The sequence below is a fragment of the Pan paniscus genome, chromosome 4 (genome assembly GCF_029289425.2).
Source record: "Pan paniscus chromosome 4, NHGRI_mPanPan1-v2.0_pri, whole genome shotgun sequence".
Classification (NCBI taxonomy): Eukaryota; Metazoa; Chordata; class Mammalia; order Primates; family Hominidae; genus Pan; species Pan paniscus.
The window spans coordinates 85861966-85883353 of NC_073253.2; the positions used below are offsets into that span (position 1 = coordinate 85861966).

The window sequence follows — 21388 nt, forward strand, 5'->3', positions numbered from 1 at the left end:
AAATTTTGTCATTACTTCTTCATTCTGAACTACAAGAAGTAATTCAGAAAGAACACACATGAAATGGATTTAGCAAAATCAGTGATGCATGACAGCAGATGCTTTTATTGATTTATATTTTTCAACTTTATGTCATATTTCTACAGAAGTAAGGAACCTTATTATTTGCCAAAATGCCAATTAATTAGGTCATTCTTTCTTTCATTTAACAAATATTTGTGGATCACCATATCAGATATTAACATGTTTCTCAAGGAGTTCTTAGTCTGTTAGAAAAGAAGACTCAGGATGAGAATCAAATAATACTCATTGAGTGACTAGTAGAGTTTGAGGCTTGGTGTTTTCATGTTTTATTGTCTGTTTGAGATGTGAGATGAAATTCATTCCTAATACAATGTGGTAAATGGAAAGATGGTGGTAAAGTCTGCTTTATGAGTGAAGGAGACAAATGCTTCCACTTTACATCATCATGAGAGGCTACAGGGAAGAGGTGAAATTTATGTTAGATCTTTCGGTAATAAAATAATTATTCCAAGTGGAGAGACACAATGATTTTCTTAATATATGAATGTTAGATATGTAGTTTGATAAAGATAATGGGATCTATTTAAACTACATCAACCAGAATGTTAATCTAGTTTTAGGCTTTAAAATCATGCCCAGCACACCATGCTGGCAATCAAGTTGCAGGACAGTTTGCTGTTGTTTTTCAAATGCATATAGACTTTATTTGATACAGATATATTAAAAACACAGATATATTAAAAACTCTTATCCCAAACTACTTTTCTTTTCTTTTCCTTTTTTTTTTTTTTTTTTTGACGGAGTCTTGCTGTGTTTCCCAGGCGGAGTGCAGTGGCATGCAATCTTGGCTCACTGCAACCTCCGCCTCTGGGTTCAAGCAATTCTCCTGCTTCATCCTTCTGAGTAGCTGGGACTACAGGCACGTGCCACCACACCCAGCTAATTTTTGTATTTTTAATAGAGACGAAATTTCACCATATTGGTCAGGCTGCTCTTGAACTCCTGACCTCATGATCCTCCCACCTGGGCCTCCCAAGGTGCTGGGATTACAGGCGTGAGCCCCTGTGCCCGGCCATCCAGACTTTTCTATTTTTAAAATATCTCAAGTTAAAAGCAATATGTGTAATAATGATACACATGGCTAGGAAACTGAAGCTACGTGGGTGTTATATCATGAAGCTGCTAAACACCATAATAAGTTGATAGTCTATTACTTTGATGAAACTAACATTGTCTCCAATTTTCTAAGAACAACACATAGCTTCTGGGAATAATCTTTTGCAATAAATCTTTGTATTATTCTTCAGCAGAACTTCCAATAACTAAATAAAGTCAGTTGGCAATATAACTGTCTGTAATTCCAACTGTTTTGTGACCAAATATATCAAAGTCAGTTGAATGAATATGACAATAGACAATAATTTAAATAACACAAGGATTCAGAAGAATAGCATTGAAATGCAGAGCAGTGCCAATTTATGCCTTGAGGAGAATGTGTGTGTGCAACTAGGAAAAGTCATTCAAACAATCTACATTCCAGATCAGCACTGTGTTCTTTCATGTAATTATCAGTGATATGTGTGGGTTTGCATTTCACTATTTTTTCCTGCAAACTATTAATAATGCTGCCATGTATTTTTTCTTGCCCTCCATGTTCAGATTTTCCTTGGATCGCCATACTGACCTTGACAGAATCTTTAACATTCATTCAGGAAATGGATCTCTTTATACATCAAAACCTCTTGACCGTGAACTATCTCAGTGGCATAATCTTACTGTTATTGCTGCTGAAATCAGTAAGATGAATTTTATGTATCTAACATATATCTAGATATGTTTATGTTTATATATTTTATGTAGTTTAACATATTTTATAGGTTTTATTTTACATTAAAAATAATTCATTGTCATTGGACAGATGAATTTTAATTTTCTCAGCACTTACACTTTTTTTCAATATTTCCTACATCAATACATAGAGGGATACCTATACATATTGGTAGAAGATGCAAAAATTTTATTTCTGCCTTCTTGGGAGTTTTTGGCTGAGCCTCATAATAACATTGACATAAAACAGATTAACAGGCCGGGCACGGTGGCTCACGCCTGTAATCCCAGCACTTTGGGAGGCTGAGGTGGGCGGATCACGAGGTCAGGAGATCCAGACCATCCTGGCTAACACAGTGAAACCCCGTCTCTACTACTAAAATACAAAAAATTAGCCAGGCATGGTGGCGGGTGCCTGTAGTCCCAGCTACTCAGGAGGCTGAGGCAGGAGAATGGCGTGAACCCGGGAGGCCGAGGTTGCAGTGAGCTGAGATCACGCCACTGCACTCCAGCCCAGGCAACAGAGCGAGACTCCATCTGAAAAAAAAAAAAAAAAAAAAACAGATTAATAGGAGAAAAGCATTTAATATAAATTTTACATGACACAGGAGCTCTCATAAAGAAAGACCCAATGAAGTGGCAAAACTGCAATGTTTTTATACTAGGATGACAAAGGCAATAGTGAAAAAGTAATTAAATGTATATGGAGAGCATAAATGAAGATAAAAATTTGTTAACAAAATCTGAATCATTTGTATGGAATTTTCTTGGCCTCACTTCCCATTTTTGATGATAAGAATGTTACTTTTCTTCTGGTATAGAGAGGACATCTTCTATATGGGGGTTTTATCTCCTGCTTTCAGGAAGAAAAGGGGAGGAGCAGAGCACCCTTCTTACATCTGCTGCTTTTCGTTTTTTTTTTTGAGTACCTTTAACTCAAAATAATCTTTATGCCAAAATGGCATATTTTGCCACCTTTCCATATATATAAATGTATATTTAATATTAACTAATAAAAATGAGCTTGAATTATAGACTAAAGATATTATCATTTGTGGAAAAATTAAAAATATTAAATTTGTCACTTGCACACTAATAATTAGGATCTATGCTAAATGCTGGTTGCATATGATACCATTTAATCTTATGAACAAGCCTGTAGGTAGATATTACTACTTCTCTTTTACAGATGAGGAATCCCAGGAATATATTGTTAATCAGAGTTCACATTTAATCATATATGCCAGGTGTCATTCTAAAAAAAAGAATTTATTTTCTTCTAATATTTTTATTAACCTCATTTAACAGAGAAGGTACTAAGGCTCTGGGAACTTCAGTAACTTGTCCAAAGTTATAATGTCAGAGGTAGCACAACTGAGATTTGAAACCATGTCATTTCTAGATTCATTACTTGATTCCATAGCTAATTTACAAAATTTTATTCACTAAAACCTGATGGATTCAAACCACATTTGTCTCTAGTAATGAAAGTTCTTGCCCATACTAGGACAATTCATGGGGCCTATTGTACAATGAAAATGTCAGGTGCTTGTTAAAAGTAAATTAAGAAATGTGAGATGGAGCATTAAAACATGCAAGAGTCTCTTTTAAGGGTAAGGCCCTGTGGAACTGCTTGGGTCACATGCCCATGAAGCCAGCCCTGCCAGCACATGTACATGCAAACCTGTTCAAATTTTCTAATTCCCATGTTGTGATGTATGTGGTGTAGAGCAACTCTTGACCCGTTTTAAAATAAGCATTAATTAGGGACAGAATCGTTTTTAAAAATTAAGCCCATAAATTTTAGATCTGTATTACTAAGCTGAATCCACAAACACGTATCAAGGTCAAGTTATTTATTTGAAGTAACCACTACAGGCTTTGGAAGGCAAAGCATTGGATGGGGCCGAATCACCAACTGTCCCAGAACAATTGAATTAGGCTAGACAGATCATCAGCAATGAACTAAAAGCTTCAGGACAAAGTAATAGATTTAGTGTCTTTCTTACCTCTGCCCCTGAAATACAGATTAATTTCAAATGATCCATTTTTTTCATAGTGAGATATAAATATCTATGTATATCCCCTTGTTCTCTCCATATAATTGCTATATATGGCATATAAAAGCTCAATACCCTGTGGATTTAGCTTTTGATTTTAAGGCTAACTAAATATTTCCAAGTTTTTCTTTTAAGGAAAGCTTTTATTTCTATCTGTATCCACATCCCCATAGTTAGATGTACCTAACATGATCCAATCTGGTCATTTCGGAATCATGATTGTGCTCTCTGATTGATTCAATATCCTTATTCAAGCCTAGTGAACAAGGAATTGCATTTTCCCTTACAGATATTTTGTGAGATTTAACTTCTAAAGCTAGTTGAAGTAATTACAGTTCTGTAAAAAGCTAAGCCAATTACTTCTTTTTTTAAAGGACTGAATCTTTTTTTTGTCCTCAAATAAAATCAATCTGTAGAACAACTGCCAAAAATGCCTACCTGCCAAACCACAAACAGCCAGGATCCCATTATTCTGTTCTGGGCATTAAATGCAACGAGGATGAGAGGGAAACAGCATACAAGGAATTTTTTCTACTAGACTTTAAACACTGACTTTACAGTCAGTGTGTCATACATCACGCCCCGAGCAGGACACAATGACGTTCAAATGTACTTCTTACCAAAATGTTTTAAGGCCTTGCTTCTAATCATTTAATTCTACATTCCATACATACAAATATATCACATCATATGGCAGGCACCACTCCAGGTAATTATTTAGTGCATCATATCACGGAATAACTCCTCTTTTTCTTCTTCAAAAATATTTTAAAATGCTATGTGGAAGCCAGGCGCGGTAGCTCACGCCTGTAATCCCAGCACTTTGGGAGGCCAAGGCGGGCGGATCACGAGATCAGGTGATCGAGACCATCCTGGCTAACACCGTGAAACCCCGTCTCTACTAAAAAAGTACAAAAAAATGAGCCGGACGTAGTGGCGGGCACCTGTAGTCCCAGCTTACCGGGAGGCTGAGGTAGGAGAATGGCGTGAACCTGGAGGCGGAGCTTGCAGTGAGTGGAGATTGCGCCACTACACTGCAGCCAGGGCGACAGAGTGAGATTCCCTCTAAAAAAAAAAAAAAAAGGCCATGTGGAGAATAAAACATCTAAAATTAAGGTCACAATCAATGACTTAATAATAAACTTGGGATTTTAGGGCATATTTGTTATAGAAACCAAAGAGCTCCTCTCACTACATCTGAAAATTTGACTATAATCATTGCAATACATTCTGTGGACAATAGAACTAAGTTTATGACTAAAGAACTCTATTATCCACACTGTAGTTCTTATTCATAGAATTCTTACCCAAAGCAGGTAAAACAGTTATATTTTTCTAATGTCTGTGATTTCTAGATAATGATTTAAAATTTCTCTGTTTGGAGGCATGAAAAGGCCCGTGGATGCATCGTCATGGCTTCACCTTAGGACATACATTTTAAGATCCTTTATTGCTGATACCTTCTTGCTATAGTAGTGTTTCCCTGAAGAACTTTGAGAGAAACTCAGGTGGTAAATATATGCCAGCTGCTATTCAGTTTGATTCTTCCTTGAAACACTTTATACTCATTTATACATAAGCGACAGCATCTGCCAGCAAAAAAGATTAGTGTAAGCACTGTTTTTTGAATAGGTTGCTCCAGGCTCGATGCTTTACAAAGCACATTCATCCCTGTGGATTTAGCTTTTGATTTTAAGAGCCTTGAGTTATTTGTAAAGACCCTGGAGAATCTCTATATTGTGTTAGGGAAGGGGCTGACGACGGAATTTTTTAGTTATGAAAGTTTTGTCTCTCCTGTCTCTGTGGCATCATTAGAAAGTGAATTGTTACCAACAAGGGTTATTTTTATGTCAAGACTTTATATTGAAAGGAAATATTTTGCTTATGTCCACTCACTATATAATTAGGTTAAAGAGCACATTCCAGAAAATATGGAAGAAGCATACCTTCCCACTTTTCTCCATAGCAACAAGTAGATAGCAAAAGGTCCATTTGTAGAGAACCCCATGGCTCTGGGTATTAGCAAATGGTCTGGCATAGAGGAAGCAGAAAATAATGAGATAGCATTTTTCTCCTTTTTTTTTTTTTCCTCCTCTCTCCACTTCTTCTCAAATGCACACCTCTTCAGACTCACTTGAATGGTAGAAAGGCTAATTAATGTATTTTTATTAGGTGAATACTTTATGTGAAGAAAGCATAAGTTTTTAAGTAATATAAGAAAGTGAAGAAGATATAATAATGATAATAAAGATGATGATAATGATTATAGTCAACGCATATTGTGTCCTGATCATTAAACTGATACTTTCATAAGAAATTTTCATGCATTAACTCCTAATTTTACAAGTAACTGTGAGATTAGAGGTTCTATTTTGATTTATATTGAGTAAACCAAGACATTGAATATGTGGAGTAAATTGGCCAAAGTAACATAACAAATGAGTGGTGAACTTGGCAATCAAAGCAGCAGCTATGTTAGACCCCAGGGCCTGAACGCTAAACCTCGTGGTACACGAACAAGTGGATAATATGCAACAACATATTAGCAAATAAGAAGTTAGAACCTGACGACTGAATCCATGTGGGTTCAGAAGACTGCAGTAAGACTTAAAAGGATTGGTGAAGAAAGGATGCATTTTAAATTTTCTCTTGCAAAAAGTGATAAATACACTTCGATTCTGTCTGCCTTTCTTTATTCTCGCTCAGCCTTGTAAATATATCCCTGCTAAGCAGTCTGTTCTTACATATCATTTTTTAAAGTGCTGATTTTAATATTGGAGTAACATTCAATTATATGGAGAGAACAAGGGGATATAAATTATTTTTAGTAGTAATATACTTCCTATTTGTATGTGACAATATATTTTACCTTTGTATCTGAAAATTATTTAGATTACCTTAAGACGTCAGATACATTTTACAAGGCAAAACGATATCCACAGCCCATGTTGGTTGAGACCATTTAATAAGGTTGCTGCTGTCCCCTAGCTATTCTGCTATTGTTTTGTTTTGTTTTCAGCTAATTATAGTCTTTATTGCATTATATTGCTCTTCAGCTTTACTTTTCCAAAATGTACACAGAAGTTTAACTGTATCCAAAGACTGAGATATTGATATCATAAAATCTGATGAATATAAACTGAATTTAAAATGTAAACATACTCTCAGCTAGCATAAGTGCCTAGAAAAATCTATAATAAGAAAAATGCAATTATAACCAATACAGGGTTGTTACTCAAAGCTAAGCTAAATAAAGTGGTATTTATATTTTTATTAATTTACATATCAAAACAAGTTTGAAAATCCATCTTTTTTTTTTTTTCTGAGATGGAATCTCATTCTGTCGCCCATGCTGGAATGCAGTGGCACGATCTCAGCTCACTGCAACTTCCGCCTCCTGGGTTCAAGTGATTCTCCTGCCTCAGCCTCCCAAGTAGCTGGGATTACAGGCTCTTGCCACAACACCTAGCTATTTTTTGTATTTTTTAATAGAGATAGGGTTTCACCATGTTGGCCAGGCTGGTCTCGAACTCCTGACCTCAAGTGATGCACCTGCCTCAGTCTCCCAAAATGCTGGGATTACAGCCATGAGCCATCGTGCCCAGCCAGAAATGCATCTCTTTATGTGAGAACTTTGATGCTGTTGATTTCAGCATTTATAGCAAAAGGTATGATTAGTATGCTATTTCTTACTACTGAGCTAATTTGTGACAATAGATTGTAATGCAAAATTGAGCTAGAATGTTGAGATGGTACCAGCAATAACTATATTAATAAAATATTTGAATCTTCATATTTCATCATAAATTTCCCAACTAGTTTGTAAAATAAGTAGCCATATAATAAAATTTTCAAACAGAAATTTGACAGCAGTTGTTGAAATACATTTTGGTGATAAAAGTAGTCACAGACATAGGTTTTATAACAGTTACCACTTATGAGCGAAGGACCTTAGATAAGTTACCAATTTATTTAAAACTATTTCTTCGGGCAACCCGCTCAGGTCCCCTTCCACGCTGTGGAAGCTTTGTTCTTTTGCTCTTCGCAATAAATCTTGCTGCTGCTCAAAAAAACAAAACAAAACAAAAACAAACAAAAAAACTATTTATTCATCCAAAAAAAGTTAAAAATTAAATGATATAATTATAATGAAGTATAACAAGGATTTAATAAGTAAGTGTTCTTATTTTATATATTTGGACAATAAGGACACAAATATAGTGTGAACTCAATTATACTGGCTTGTACTTTTAACATGATTTTCCAAAATAATAATAGTACCCTTGTGCCCAATAATAACTGAATTCATGACTACTTAATTAGGCTCTGCAGTAATTTTCTTTATTGCATTTGCTCATTATGTTAGTAGAATGATTGCAATGCTTATTTGTATGTGAGCACTTCATATCCACAAGATGCCTATATAAATTAAATTTGATGCACAAATTTATCTTCCTAAACAATATTTTTCTTCCCCTTTTCTAGACAATCCCAAAGAGACAACACGCGTGGCTGTTTTTGTGAGAATTTTGGATGTTAATGACAATGCCCCACAGTTTGCTGTGTTCTATGACACTTTTGTATGTGAAAATGCCAGACCAGGGCAGGTAAGCCCCTATGGGATTAAAACTCTGGAAAGATTTTAACTGTATGCAAAATATTTTCTTTTCAAAATCCTGAGAGGAAAGAATACACAGAGATGGAAACACTCATATAGAGTCCCAATATAATTTTTAAAAACCATAACTGATGTTTTTAAAGGTGAAAATATTTTTAAAACCATATACCAGGTTTCATATTTCCTTCGTAAAGTTCTAATGCGTGAATAAAATTTTATTGTTGCCACAAAAGTTGAAGCATAAGAAAAAATAACTACTTTCAAAATTTTCAAAAACAAAGACAAGCAAACCCCTAAGACCGCCTGCTGTGTCATTAAATAAATACTGGTACCTGCTAGAGGGATGAGAGACGAATGCTGTGGAAAACAAGAGACAAATGTATGGGAGCAGCAGAATATTTAATCACTTTTCTGATGTGTGCAGATACGGTTTTGCATCAGGGCAGCAGAATTTCCTCCTTAGACTTACATATTGCATTTCATCATTACAGCAGCATATGAAGTGCTTAATGACTTGGTTTTAGTACTTTAAAACATTTTTTCTGCATCAGCTTTGTTTATAATTCTGTAAGTCTTTTCCTCAGTGGACTCATTTTGTTGATTGAAAAGCTCCAGTGTATGTGGCTGAAAGAGAATGCTCTTAATTGGTTTGAGTGCTATCTTCACAGAAGGAAGCTGCGTGGTATAAATAATAATTGGGAATCAAATGTGTTTTATTTAAAAAAAGGAACCATCACGAAATTGTATTATGTTTTGACATTATTTGATACTCTTTATAAACATCAATGTCATTGTTACATTTTTATGCAAATTATATTGTGGAATAATTCAAATTCTTCCTTTTGAAGATTCTAACAAGAATTCAATAGCCTGTCTGTTGTTTGAATATGGTAAAATTGCTGCAATTTGATTCATTTTTTTAACTTGAAAATGTTATGGAAATGTTTAATTTGGAATATTTAAATGACTTAGTTGCTTCCCACTTACTACTTAATGAAACAGTGCACGCCCCAAAAATACCATTCCAAATCGTCCTCTGCTTGGCAGGCTCAGCATGATATAAGCTGAAGTCTTTTCTCTAAGAGATAAATTACCCACTTTGCTACTGCTGCATACATTGCTCCCTCTATGGTTATTCTATTTGATTTTCAAAAGATATCTTTTCAGAGCACTCAAGTCATTATAAATACTGATTTACAAATGTATTCAAAATATACAAAATAGAAAGTATGTTTGTTTATTTTCCTTCTGTCTATTTTCTTTTTCACTATAACTGGCTCACAACGTCTCCATACCTTTTGGACATTATAAAACAGCTGGCGTATTGAAGGAAAATAATCAAAAGATGATTTCAATAAAAAGGGAATTAGCCTATCTTGACCCACCTGATAGGAAGAGGATGATTAATATTTTTTGTTGAATTGACTGCCTGTGCAATAGCCTCCCATACAGGCAAATTCTAATAAGACCAGTTTGTTAGATGTCACTTTGGTCTCATAGGCTGAAAAATGCCTCGGTTAAACTAAACTGTTATATATTAAGGGATGAGATTCTAGGTTATGACATCCTAGCAGGCAAAATCAAAGTGGTAATTTGATAAAATTCTTGTTCAGAGCCTTTTTAAAATTAATTTGTTAGCTCTGACTCTCCTTCTCCTAGGAAAGCAGAAGAATGTCAGGGTTCCTAGGTGTGCTTTAGTTACTTATGGTATATCTCAGTCCACCCAACACTCCTCTGAATTAACTGCTCTTTAAGAGTAGCACTTAGAACACCGACATGGACAATTATCCATTCATTTGGTTGTGGACAAAATGAGGTGACAAATAAAACTAATGACCATTCCCTGCTCTTGCCTATTTTCTGATCTAAGGGTAGAATTTCTCCTTGGAAATGTTGCAACTTTTAACTGATGTAATATTAGTAGTCCCCTCGTGTGCATGAACTAGGCTGCTTGACCCTTCACGTTTTCCATCTCAGAGAGAGTCAGAGGACCTCAGCAAAAGACAGGACAGAGGGCTAGCTGTTTCTATTTTTCATTCTATCTTGTCTCATTCATGCCTACTCCTGGAGTCAATAAAATATATTTTAAGTAAATAAAATACATTTTAATAATTTTAATCTTCATGGAAAGAATTTAATACCACAGATTTCCCAAGGAAATCTGTATATGCTGCTTATATTTCCCTTCAATAGTATCTAAATGACTTATCAAACCACATGCCAACTAACAACAAATATGAAACCAAATGGCAACTAAGCCTTTAAGAAACCAAAAATATCCCATTACATATTTTCCATAGAAAAAGCTAAAACATATGAAAACCAGTTTTGTCACTTTAAATATCTTAAAACCCATTCATTGTTCCAGACACCATAATAATATGATCACTGAAGCATTCCTTAAGATTATTTCAGAATAGCCCAGTGAAAATAGAAATCAATTCTATGCTTATTACTTCCCTAACAACTGAAAAGGGTTCAAGGGTGCTTTTTTTTTCTTTTTCTTTCTTTTTTCTTTTTTCTTTTTTTTGGTTTGAGGAAGAGTCTCCCTGTTGCCAGGCTGGAGTGCAGTGAGTGGCGTGATCTCGGCTCACTGCAACCTCCGCCTCCTGGGTTCGGTTCAAGTGATTCTCCTGCCTCAGCCTCCCAAGTAGCTGGGACTGCAGGTGCGCACCACCACGCCTGCCTGATTTTTTGTATTTTAGTAGAGGCAGGGTTTCACCATGTTGGCCAGGATGGTCTCGATTTCCTGACCTTGTGATCCGCCCACCTTGACCTCCCAAAATGCTGAGATTACTGGCGTGAGCCACGGCGCCTGGCCAAAAGGGTGCATTTTACTAGCACAAAGGAAATGTTCTCATTAACGGAAACTCCAAGGCTTCCCATAGAAAAAGCTAAAACATATGAAAACTTAACCAGTTTTCTAACTTTAAATATCTTAAAACCCATTCATGGTTCCAGATACTGTAATAATATGATCACTGAAACATTCCTCAAGTTGATTTAAGATTATTTTAGAACAGCCCAGTGAAAACAGAAATCAATTATATTGTTGCTAAGGAGATAAAATGTAAATGACTTCTCTGTGCACTTTTCTTCATATGCTCAAAATGAGTACTGGAAATCACTAGTTTTTGTTTGTTTGTTTCCTAATTATGGCAAACTTTTTTATTGGAAATGGACCAAAATGAGTTTGTCTCCAGGACAAAAACAAAACAGTGGATGCTTATAGAAAGAGCCAGGGAAAATAATTTTACCTCCTTGTTGCCAAGTTCTGATATCTGTTACCAGTCTTTATGGCACATTTACCAAAACAAAAGCACTGTGATTTTTAATATATGGTTGAAAATGGAAAGGAAGACTAGATTGAGAGGTAAATTCAGGATATGAAGAAATTTAACACTAGAAGTAATGTCTTAAAGAAAAAAAAAAACCTATTATCTTGTAAAGGATGTAAGTGCCTCCATCTGCAGTAGCAAAGTCTTAAGGTCATAAAAATATACTGTAATGTAATATAGATTATGCAACACATGATTCTATTTTGTTTGTGTCATCTCTATGAGTTTGGCTTACCCCTTTTATGATATTCAAAATGTATAAATTAACTACTGATCTTTAAATCAATAGTGCTATAATATTTGATTAAAATAACACATTTTAATTAAAGATTTTAATGTTAATTTTTAAAATTTCTTATAGATATATGTAAAGATGTCACCATTTGTTTTTTGAACTGCATTATTTTGATCCGTAAAAAATAAATTGAAATTATACTTTGTAAATTTATTTTGAGGGAAAATATACAGTTGGAAATGTATATTTATTTTGAAACATTTGAGTTTCCATTTTCAAAGGCCATTAGCCCTATTTTTACATTTCTGTCACTTTTTGTGTCTGTATGTGAATGTTAAAATATTAATCTTAATGACTAAGGATTTCTAGTAGTCTACTGTCTTTTTTGATGTTATTCCATTTATGTCATTTTTTCCTCTTCAATATATTCTTATAAATCATTATTTGAAAATGAAATCCTTAAGAATACATTTGACAGATAAGAAATCAGTCAAGAAATGTTTTATCACTGAATTGACACATCTTAAGTAATATTAGTTAACAATATTTTGACTTTATTAATTTTAATAGATTTATATTCTTGCTTTTTTATAATTCTTGCTTATATTTAATTTTAAGTTACAATTAAAATTTAGTCAAATAATTATGTTGCTATGTTTTTAAAATGTACTTTTGAAATAATTCGAAGTTTTAAATGATGTTTTTCTTGCAGCCTATTTCTAGGCAATAAATATAAATCTTTCATCCAATTATATTTCTTGTATCCTTTTGAAATAAATGGTTAGGGTTGTAATTAAATAGGCTACTACCACAAATATATCACATTTTCATTGCTCTAAGACATTTTAAAAGAAAAGTAATCTAATACAGATAGTTGTAATAATTTCTTTATTTCTTGTAATTTTTGACATAATGTTTTTAACTTGAAATCACTTGTTAAACCAACAAAACATCAACAACAAATATTTTCATCCAACATCCACACAACATTGAGTTAACGCAGTAAAAAGTGTATTGCTCTTAGTTAAGCATAAATTTGACTATGTAGGCATCAGTGTACATATTTAACAACTTTTGAGGCCGTCTTCAAAATTAAAATATGTAAAAAATATCCAAATTGTATTATAAATATAAGTTAAGGAACAAAAGGAATATAGGTGCAATAAAACCTACCTATTACATATATGTACATCATACATACATATTTGTATATTAGTTAATCATATCATATGTCCAAAGCAGTGATCTGATTATATATCAGGGGCTAAATTGTCTACTTTGCTACCATATAGCGTCTTATGTTTTCTCCTACCATAAAATCAATCAGAGTTTACCCTTTTAAAATAATTCACACATATTATATATGCTGAATTTTTAAAATACAATTTTATTGAAAGTGTAAGTTAATTGAACTTTGACTGTCAAGGTTTCTAATAATGTTTAAGACTCTGTTAAAAAGTAATATATAACATTACCTATAAAATCTCTACATTCCTCGACCATTTTTCATTTTATTTTTGGGGAAAAACAAAGCATAGTGACAATAATTTCCTAAATTTTTCTGACATTAGAAAAACTCTTCCAGATCAGTGTGTAAATGCATATAAAATAATCTCATTTTAAGTTTTATATCTAAATTAATAAAACCCTAAATAATATATTTTTTATTTACCATTTTGAAGTAAAGGGTATGATCCAAAAGAGATAGAGATGAGAGAGGGAGAGATTATTAAAATCAAAGTAATAAAAAAAGATGGATTAACTCAAGGATACAGTCACATGAAATAAAAGTCAATTATTTTTTTTGTTTTGTTTTGTTTGTTTGTTTGTTTGTTTTAGGGACCAAAAGTTTCTTTATTACAAGCAAGTAAAATCAGAAGAAACAATGACTCTCACACAGAAACAGTAACATGTTTACAATGAAATGTTAACTCTACAATCTCAAATCAATATCTACTTCTACCTATATGTTTTTAAATAGCACATATTTCTTTTTCTACCATAAAAGTAGTGCTTCATGTAATTATAAATAATAGAATACTAAAATTATCTTTAAAGGATAGGCTATGAAAATAAAAATCACATCCATGGAACAAGCCTTTTATTTCTTTTTTTTTTTTTCTTCAAACCCTATAACATGGTTTTTTAAAATTTATTTATTTATTTATTTATTTATTTATTAAAAAAATAAAAAGTCAATTATTTTGAACAACTTTAGACAAAATGAAGATCTTAAGTGCAGATTATACCCATGGATAAGAGATATATTGATGAGATATATTTTTCTTTTTCTGCAGCTAATACAGACTATAAGTGCAGTAGACAAAGATGACCCTTTAGGTGGACAGAAATTTTTTTTCAGTTTAGCTGCTGTCAATCCAAACTTCACAGTACAGGATAATGAAGGTAAATTTTAGAACTTGTTCACTATGACTTATGATGATATTAACAGGAAATTTCCCGAATGTAACCATTGCAATATATATGCCATATCAATTTATTGATCTGAGTTATACAATTTTGTTTTAATCAAGTATTTGATATATTTAGTAAACCCATCTTTGGCAATGTGTACTGTCTTCAATTTTAAAATAATAAAATATCTGAAAGAGGTCTCTTTATGGATGTTAAAAAATGATTGTGTCTTGACAAGATTAGAACGGCTGGAGATAATTCTTACAACAATAATATAGGACACATAGGGTATAAAAATGAATGATTCAGTGAGACTCTTAAGCAGATTTCAGTGAGATTTAGCAGCAGCAGATTCACCAAAGCCAAATATACATAAGGAAGTGAAAAGAATGAGAAGTAGCCTGTGAGGTGATTCAGTACCAAGGCATTGTTACAAAGGTACTGTTGTAATGGCAAGATGCATGCCTCTTGAAGGTTAAAAAACCTTCTTGTACTTTGTTATTGATTTAAAACATGCAACAATGCGTGAAATTTACCTAATCCATTTTCTTCATGAGTATTGGATTGGTGTGTGTTCTGTATGCGTGTAAGCACACACGCACAGATGCACATAAATTAAAAAACACACATTTAGTATCGTTTTTCTCTTGGTATGCAAAATAGGTTTTTTGAAAAGAGAAAAGCCAATTGTTATCATCTGTAATCTTGGTAAATGATTCACTTATAAAAATGTACCACTTTGAAAACAGTACTGAGGAATTACATGAAAACCTAATAAATAAACAATTTATAGTATATTTCTCAAACTAATTATTTGTCTTATCTATATATTAATTACATTGTACTTATTTTTTAGGAAAATGTATATCAATTTTATATTTTACATAAATATGTTTTTATTTATATGTTAAACCTTGGTTATCACATTGGGAAAAATTTACTATCCCAAACCATTTGTAATATTTTAAATTTTGTTTTAGATAATACTGCCAGAATCTTAACCAGAAAAAATGGATTCAATAGACATGAAATCAGTACCTATCTCTTGCCTGTGGTGATATCAGACAATGATTACCCAATTCAGAGCAGCACAGGCACACTGACCATTCGAGTGTGTGCTTGTGACAGCCAAGGCAACATGCAATCCTGCAGTGCTGAAGCCCTGCTCCTCCCTGCCGGCCTCAGCACCGGGGCCTTGATCGCCATCCTCCTCTGCATCATCATTCTACTGGGTAAGAAACCTTAAAAACAATGGGAGCATTTTCTAGGCTCTTTAGTATGATTTTGAAGAATTGTGGCTATTAAAATCCCTCCCCCAAAACCACCCCAAATTTTAAGATAGACATAAATTAACTTTGTGATATTCTTTATATTAAAATATTTTATTTGATCGGAATATATACGAATATATAAAGAATTTTTGTTATAGTTGTAGTAATAGCGGAACTTTACCTAATGGGGCCTAGAATTCATTCCAATGTGAATCAAAATATTTAGAAAAAACAACAACTGTCTTTCACCGCAATGCAGTAAACAAAGGAAAAGGCAAGAACAATGAATGCAGAATGGCATGTGTAGGAGCTTGGAAATTTGAGAGATAAAATTCTTGGTAGCCGTGCTGAATGTTCTAATGGAATTAAGAGATCTTCGGAACCTAGGTCCAGTGAACAAATGAAAGGAGACGCATCAGTGGCCAGGACCCCAATTATTTTATTGCTGGCCCATTATTTTCCTCCTGAATGGTGTAGTAACAGAGTCTGGGGCAATGGTTCTTCTGAAACATCCTCCATGCAGGAATCAAGTAGGAGTTGGAAGAGATGGAAGATAATAGTGGGGTCTCAAACCCCAACTCTGTAAGGTGGACATTAATCAATCTCAATACGACTAAAAACAACAAAGACAAAGGTTAAGTTGATAACATTCGTTAGAATAACAATTCAAAAACTTGACATAGAAGCACTTCCCATCGGCATTCCTGTATTCAATAATTGCTAACTTTTCATATATACAAAATAAAGTTAAATACAACTTTAGCATTCATTTTAAATTTTAAAATAATGTAGACAATATTAAATTGTAGCAATATTTTTATGATTGTAAAAAGAGCACGTTTTTATATGAAGTTAAGGCCTGCAACAACAAAAAAAAGGATTAAAAATATTTCCACGTTCTTTATTTGACTTAATTATGTCTACTTCATTCTATAGATGTTTCCATTTTTCTACTTTTTTCATAGCATTTATGCACTTTCACTGTGTGTTTAAATAACAGAAAGGTAAATTACTTATGACAGATAAATCATTAAATGGATGAACTGAATAATTCAGGATTAGATTTTTATGTAGTTCAGGAAATGAGAACGTGCGTATTAAAAAATATACATTTTATAATTTGTTACTATGAAATAAAATCCAGAACAAAACTTTTCTCTTTACTACAAAAAATATATACCTCATTTTATTTCATAGAATGAGAATTTGGTATAATTTTATTTTTATAATCTGACTTACCATTAGTACAACAAACATTGAGGAAAAGTTAATAAATGTGCTTTACAATAGTTGAATCCACAATTGCAAATATGAATAATATAAATATTTATTTGGGGGATTATACTTTAAATCATATAGAAAACTTGTTCTATTGAAATATGTAATTAAAATGAAAGTCTCTAGTAAGAATAATATTAATGGTAGTAAGTTTTTAGTACGTGTTTACTTGTTTCAGACTCTGTCATTGGCACTTTGCCATGACAACCTTTTTCACTTGACAAAAAAATGTCTGGCATGTATGGTGTTATTATTTTCATTTTATGCATAATGAAACTGAAAATTCAAAATATTCAGAACATATTCCAAGGTCACACAATTTCTGAGTGGTTGAGTTAAGGTACCTTGCTATTCGTCAGTGTATACAGAGATTCCCAGTGAAATCTGTATTTCCACTTTTATTATGGCTGGATGGAGGCCTCACTATCTTACATATTCACTAAAATCGTATTAAAATAGATTTTTACCTGGTTTACTTTCCCCCCAAACAATGATAATTCATTTTATAGTCAGGAGCAGACTGCTTTTAACTGCTTTTGAATTAAAATCAGATTAAGCATTCTCTCTAGTTTTGTTAGTTCAAACCTATTTTTTGTGAGTATTTCTGTTACCCTAATCAAAAAACATTCATTCAAAAAAGAGGGAAATGAACTTGGACTTGGAGCGAATTGTAATAAGTTGTCATTATCCTCAACGTTAGAAAGTTTTTGCTGGGCAAAGTCATTTGGTTGATGATAAATAATCTGAGATTTAAAATCTTTACACATTTTCATGTGCATAAATATATGAATTTAGGCAAAATAAAATGTCATATTTTCTTAAAAGCTTGAATAATACACTTTTTAAAAAGTTCTGCCTATTTGCTTTTTAATTACTTGGGCAAGAACACTTATCAATGGCTAAAACTTTCTTTTTCATGACATTAAAAAGGTTAATTGTTTGCCTTATCTCACAGGTTGAAGACAAACTAGTCTGTGCATTCCATGTTAATAAAAAAGAAAACATAACGTAATACCCCTTCATATAATAATGTAATTAATTCCATACTCTTTAAATATGTGTTCTAAGAAGCTAAATAAATACTTGTATCAATATTTTTTCATATATATATGTATATATATCCAGTAAGAGTCTTCCCATCCTTATCTTATCTAATTGAGTTCACACTTTTTCCCTCAAATCCTTTTAAAGGTTGAGGATCAAAATGTTTGGGAATAATGAGTAAGGGTAAGAAACTCTAATGCAATCAGAAGAATTTGATATTAACTTTCTCTTATCATTTATGCTATTACCACTGTTTTGATTATGAATATTGTCTCTCATTGAAGTGGGAAAATGTCCTTTTTGAGCAATGCACTTTTCTTTTACGAATCTAGCCAAGATTCATACATTTTTGGGGGGAGTTAGTTCAGTGTTGCAATTTGAGAAATTTACTCCTTGCCATCTTATAACCTAACAATTTTTTGGGGGGGTCTCATGCAAGGTATATATTTTCATGGAAACTTTAGAAATTTCTAAATTCATCTAACTCTAAATGATCTTTTTTTTCCAATAATTACAGCATGCTTTTAATAAAGTAACAAAAATATGTAAGTTCATCAGCAAAGCTATTTAACAGAAGTCAGTACTCAGTATGTTGTGAAGGATGTTGCTTTTTGCTATGGTGTAAAGACTTTGAAAAAAGTAAGCATCGTGTTGTCCTTTTAAATTGTCGTACTTGAAGCTGAATTCAATTTGTGTAGATTTATACACACAAATTTTATATAGTGTCTTATGTTCCTTATTTAATGCAGAAGATAAATATTATCTGTACAATGAGGAACTAAATGGTTCCTAGGAAAATAAAGTGTAAGTCACTATATTTAAGGAATATTTTACGTTGTTTTAAAAATAAATTAGAAACACTGATCTTAAACACCACCCACCCTTGCTAAACCCTTCAGCGTCTCCCCTGACACCTCTCCCAAACTGTGGGAAGCACAAAATTAATCTGAAAGTCTAAGCTGTTATAGAAAGCCTGAGTAACTTAAACTCTTTTATAGTATTTCCACTCGTTATTTATAGTGTTTTGAACGGACGTCTAATGTATCTTCTTGTCTTTTTTCAAGTTATAGTAGTACTGTTTGCAGCTCTGAAAAGACAGCGAAAAAAAGAGCCTCTGATCTTGTCAAAAGAAGATATCAGAGACAACATTGTGAGCTATAACGATGAGGGTGGTGGAGAGGAGGACACCCAGGCCTTTGATATCGGCACCCTGAGGAATCCTGCAGCCATTGAGGAAAAAAAGCTCCGGCGAGATATTATTCCAGAAACGTTATTTATTCCTCGGAGGACTCCTACAGCTCCAGATAACACGGACGTCCGGGATTTCATTAATGAAAGGCTAAAAGAGCATGATCTTGACCCCACCGCACCCCCCTACGACTCACTTGCAACCTATGCCTATGAAGGAAATGATTCCATTGCTGAATCTCTGAGTTCATTAGAATCAGGTACTACTGAAGGAGACCAAAACTACGATTACCTCCGAGAATGGGGCCCTCGGTTTAATAAGCTAGCAGAAATGTATGGTGGTGGGGAAAGTGACAAAGACTCTTAACGTAGGATATATGTTCTGTTCAAACAAGAGAAAGTAACTCTACCCATGCTGTCTCCACTTCACAATATTTGATATTCAGGAGCATTTTCCTGCCAGTCAGCACAATTTTTTTTCTCATTTACTTCTTAATTTGTTCATTAATTACATTAATTCTTTCCTGTAGGATGTCTCATGGAATATATATGACATTTTATTTAATCACTTCCAAGAGCCAAAGCTATGGAAATACAGTGTTGTCCATCTTAGTAAATAAAAGATAATTTCAGAAACATGAACAGGATAGTTCTCCCTTAAGCAACTTCACAAACAAGCCGCTTCTGTTAGATACATGTCCTGCCCTTGCAAATGAAGCTTTTAAAAAGGTGAAGAAAAATTTTACAGTATATCCTGTTCTGTACATTAAATTAAAAAAACAAAAATGTACATGTGATGTTAGTAGGTGTGATATGCAACCTGGTATACAGACATTTGTGCAATTTCATTTCATCAAATTCTATCTGCTAATGTTTTATATTTATATTTTTGTATTTATTTTTAAAAAAATAAACCAGTTTTTACAACTACTTTGCCTGTAGCTTCTTTTTTTCCCTAGGATGGAAGACTTTCTCCCTGAACTAAATATCTTGATACAAAATTACCTTACATACAGGTAAGAACACAATGCCATTATCATTAGTATTGAAAGTGCTAACCAAATTAATATGATTTAAGCAAGAATTATTTTTCCAGGGAGTCTTGATATGCTGTGATATGTGGAAAACTCTTCATATACAAAGTAATAGTCATTTATAAAACACATAAAAATTTGCCATTTAAACAAACTTAAAACATGGCCATCCTTATGCTAAATATCTCAAGACACCAGCAATGCAGTAATTTCATTTTGTTTATATTCACTAAAATCATACCTGAAAGAATAAAACATTTTCTCATTTTTTATGGCATTCATGCCATTGACGTTTATAGAGAATAATAGTTCAGGCAGATTTCAGACTAAAAGAATCCTTTAATGGAAAATATACTTACCTCCCGTGGTGACTTTGAAAATGCCTACTAATGACAGTAATAATGCAGAATATTCCATTAAGACACAGCTTTACAATTATATCAAGATTTTAAAACGCATGATACTTTTTTTTGTAACAAAGCCTGCTTTCCTGTCAATGATTCCATAGAAGGCAAGAAAATAAAAATTAAAAAATTGAAACACTGGCAGCTAATTATCCAGAGTTCCCAAGAATCATGAAAGTTAGCTGACACTAACTGATTCCTTATTTCTCAACATCCACAACAGGATTTATTTATAAAAGGAACATTTTGTTGGGCATAGACTAGGAAGCCACGTTCCCTGCTGAGTATATTGTAAATAATACCAAAGATCAGTGTGCTCTCTACTTAGTGAAAATGCTGTGCTTTTGGATTGAATCAAGGTGCAATACTGACATGTCCTTAATGTAGAATTATTTCAATCTTATTAAGTGATGATATTTTCCCAACTTCCAGACTGAAAGGGCCCACATCACTCTGAACACAGATATTCTTGTTTGCATGTTAGCCTGATTATAAAAGGAAAACAATATATATTCTAGTTAAAAATATAGTCATGTGACAAGACTAAACGATAACATGATTTGGCAGATTTCCTCTTTTCCAAGAACCCATTCATTTTTACTGAAGGCTAGGTGTCAAAAGGACAAAGTTTAAGGAACAAAAAAAGTTTGAT

The 21388-nt window shown here is 33.1% G+C and overlaps 1 protein-coding gene across 3 annotated transcripts in view; it reads left to right on the forward strand.

The window, feature by feature from the left end:
• The window catches only part of CDH10 (cadherin 10), a 159404-nt gene extending 139176 nt beyond the window's left edge, over window positions 1-20228 (forward strand). For 2 of the 3 annotated variants that reach the window (XM_003809057.5, XM_063604535.1), the window contains 5 exons: window positions 1684-1820; window positions 8397-8518; window positions 14400-14508; window positions 15498-15749; window positions 19175-20228. In XM_003809057.5, coding sequence (XP_003809105.2) covers window positions 1684-1820; window positions 8397-8518; window positions 14400-14508; window positions 15498-15749; window positions 19175-19665 — 1111 coding nt within the window. In that variant the 3' untranslated portion in view covers window positions 19666-20228. The remainder of the gene's footprint in view (window positions 1-1683; window positions 1821-8396; window positions 8519-14399; window positions 14509-15497; window positions 15750-19174) is intronic. The other variant, XM_008961191.5, reaches the window with a different exon arrangement.
• Window positions 20229-21388: the final 1160 nt, after the last annotated feature.